This window comes from Babylonia areolata, chromosome 13, assembly GCF_041734735.1.
Source record: "Babylonia areolata isolate BAREFJ2019XMU chromosome 13, ASM4173473v1, whole genome shotgun sequence".
NCBI lineage: Eukaryota > Metazoa > Mollusca > Gastropoda > Neogastropoda > Buccinidae > Babylonia > Babylonia areolata.
In genome coordinates, this window is record NC_134888.1 from 31,997,054 (window position 1) to 31,999,553 (window position 2,500).

At 45.3% G+C, this 2,500-nt stretch overlaps 1 protein-coding gene across 1 annotated transcript in view; it reads left to right on the forward strand.

The window, feature by feature from the left end:
* The window catches only part of LOC143289213 (uncharacterized), a 679,995-nt gene that overhangs the window by 129,818 nt on the left and 547,677 nt on the right, over window positions 1-2,500 (forward strand). The window contains exon 2 of the mRNA XM_076598160.1: window positions 1,079-1,161. Within this exon, the coding sequence (XP_076454275.1) occupies window positions 1,087-1,161 (75 nt within the window). The 5' untranslated portion in view covers window positions 1,079-1,086. The remainder of the gene's footprint in view (window positions 1-1,078; window positions 1,162-2,500) is intronic.

The following is a 2,500-nucleotide window of genomic DNA, read 5'->3' on the forward strand; positions in this document are numbered from 1 at the left end:
CAAGACTGGGGGGCACTGTTTCTCCATTATCTTCATCACAAGACTGGGGGCACTGTTCTCCATTATCTTCATCACAAGACTGGGGCACAGTTCTCCATTATCTTCATCACAAGACTGGGGGGCACAATTCTCCATTATCTTCATCACAAGACTGGGGCACAATTCTCCATTATCTTCATCACAAGCCTGGGGGCACAGTTCTCCATTACCTGCGCAGGTGCTGCAGCTTGCAGTCACTTTACTGACACCACAAACACATGTAGTTTGAAGGAGCTCGGGACATGAGGGGGCCATCTGCACTGTGGGGAGGTACATTGATGCTGTGTTCGGTTGGCTATCCTCAGTCTTTGATGGTACCCTCAGCGTGTGTGAGCTGGCAGACTGTGTGCACAGGTCATGCGGAAAGAGAGGGGGTGCAGAGACTGACTGTCTGTGTGAAGTGCAGTCAGAAGGCATGGCTCTTCACCGGGTTGTCCGACCATGAAAACCTGGCCCCGTGTTCCTCTTGTTTTTGTCTTTTCTTTTCACGCATGCCTGTGCATGTGTCTTGTCATTATTATTTGACGAGATCTGGTTTTCATTTCGTTTCTGTCTGTCTAGTACTGTCCGTCTGTTTGTAGACTGTCTTTGTCTGCTTGACTGTCTGTCTGTGTCTTTACTTTTTTTAACACACGCACACACTCTCTGTACACACACACACACACACACACACACACACACACACAGCACACAGCACACACTCAAATGCACAACTATATCTGCCACATCGCTCTGCTTACTTTATCTTTCTTTCTATATGCGTGCTCTCTCAACGTCGCAGTCTTTCAAGAAACTAAGAATCGAGCCAAAAGAAGTAATATTGAAAGAAAAAGCACAAAAAAAGAGCACACACTCTATGTGTGGCCTCGCCATCTGTTCCGTTCCGTTCACAAGACACAAATTAAACCCCCTGCTTCTGTTCGGTTCATAGGCTAAGGGTTTTGCAAAAAGTGTTTTGGCATGGCTGTTGTGAATTATTAACGCCTGCTTTTACACCTTTTTTATTTTATTTTAATATTCATCTTTTTGCCTGTTTCAGATACTGTAATGAAGACCGGGGATAGAAAGAGCAAGCGAAAAGCAAGCCGGTGTGTTCAGGGATGTGGACACGGCGAATGGAAGGTAAGGACCTCTGGGTACAGCATCTTTACCCCCAGCACCCTCTGACTCTCTCTGTCTCTGTCTCTCTTCTCTCTGTCTCTTTCTCTCTCACTTGTCTCTGTCTCTCACTTCCTTCTACCCTCTCTGTGCACTTTTTCTTTTTTCAGTGTGTGAGTGCGTCTGTCTTCAGTGTGTCAGTACCGTCTGTCTTCACTGTGTCAGTACCGTCTGTCTTCACTGTGTCAGTACCGTCTGTCTTCACTGTGTCAGTACGTCTGTCTTCACTGTGTCAGTACGTCTGTCTTCACTGTGTCAGTACGTCTGTCTTCACTGCGGTCTTCACTGTGTGTCAGTACCGTCTGTCTTCACTGTGTGTCAGTACCGTCTGTCTTCACTGTGTCAGTACGTCTGTCTTCACTGTGTCAGTACGTCTGTCTTCACTGTGTCAGTACCGTCTGTCTTCAGTGTGTAATGCGTCTTTCTTCAGTGTCTAATGCGTCTTTCTTTTTTCAGTGTGTTCTGCGTCTTTCTTTTTTCAGTGTGTAATGCGTCTTTCTGCAGTAATGCGTTTGTCTTCTGTGTGTGATGCGTCTGTCTGTAGTGTGTCATGCGTTTGTCTTTTGTATGTAATGAGTCTTTCTTCAGTGTGTGACGCGTCTTTCTTCAGTGTGTAATGCGTCTTCTCAGTGTGTAATGCCTCTTCTCAGTGTGTAATGCCTCTTCTCAGTGTGTAATATGTCTTTCTTCAGTGTGTGACGCGTCTTTCTGCAGTGTATAATGTGTCTTTCTTCAGTGTGTAATGTGTCTTTCTTCAGTGTGTGACGTATTTTTCTTCAGTGTGTAATGCGTCTTCTCAGTGTGTAATGTGTCTTTCTTCAGTGTGTGACGTGTCTTTCTGCAGTGTGTAATGCGTCTTTCTTCAGTGTGTGACGTGTCTTTCTGCAGTGTGTAATGCGTCTTTCTTCAGTGTGTGACGTGTCTTTCTTCAGTGTGTAATGCGTCTTTCTTCAGTGTGTGACGTGTCTTTCTGCAGTGTGTAATGCGTCTTTCTTCAGTGTGTGACGTGTCTTTCTGCAGTGTGTAATGCGTCTTTCTTCAGTGTGTGACGTGTCTTTCTGCAGTGTGTAATGCGTCTTTCTTCAGTGTGTGACGTGTCTTTCTGCAGTGTGTAATGCGTCTTTCTTCAGTGTGTAATGTGTCTTTCTTCAGTGTGTGACGTGTCTTTCTGCAGTGTGTAATGCGTCTTTCTTCAGTGTGTAATGTGTCTTTCTGCAGTGGGTGACGTGTCTTTCTGCAGTGTGTAATGCGTCTTTCTTCAGTGTGTAATGCGTCTTTCTTCAGTGTGTAATTCATCTTTCTT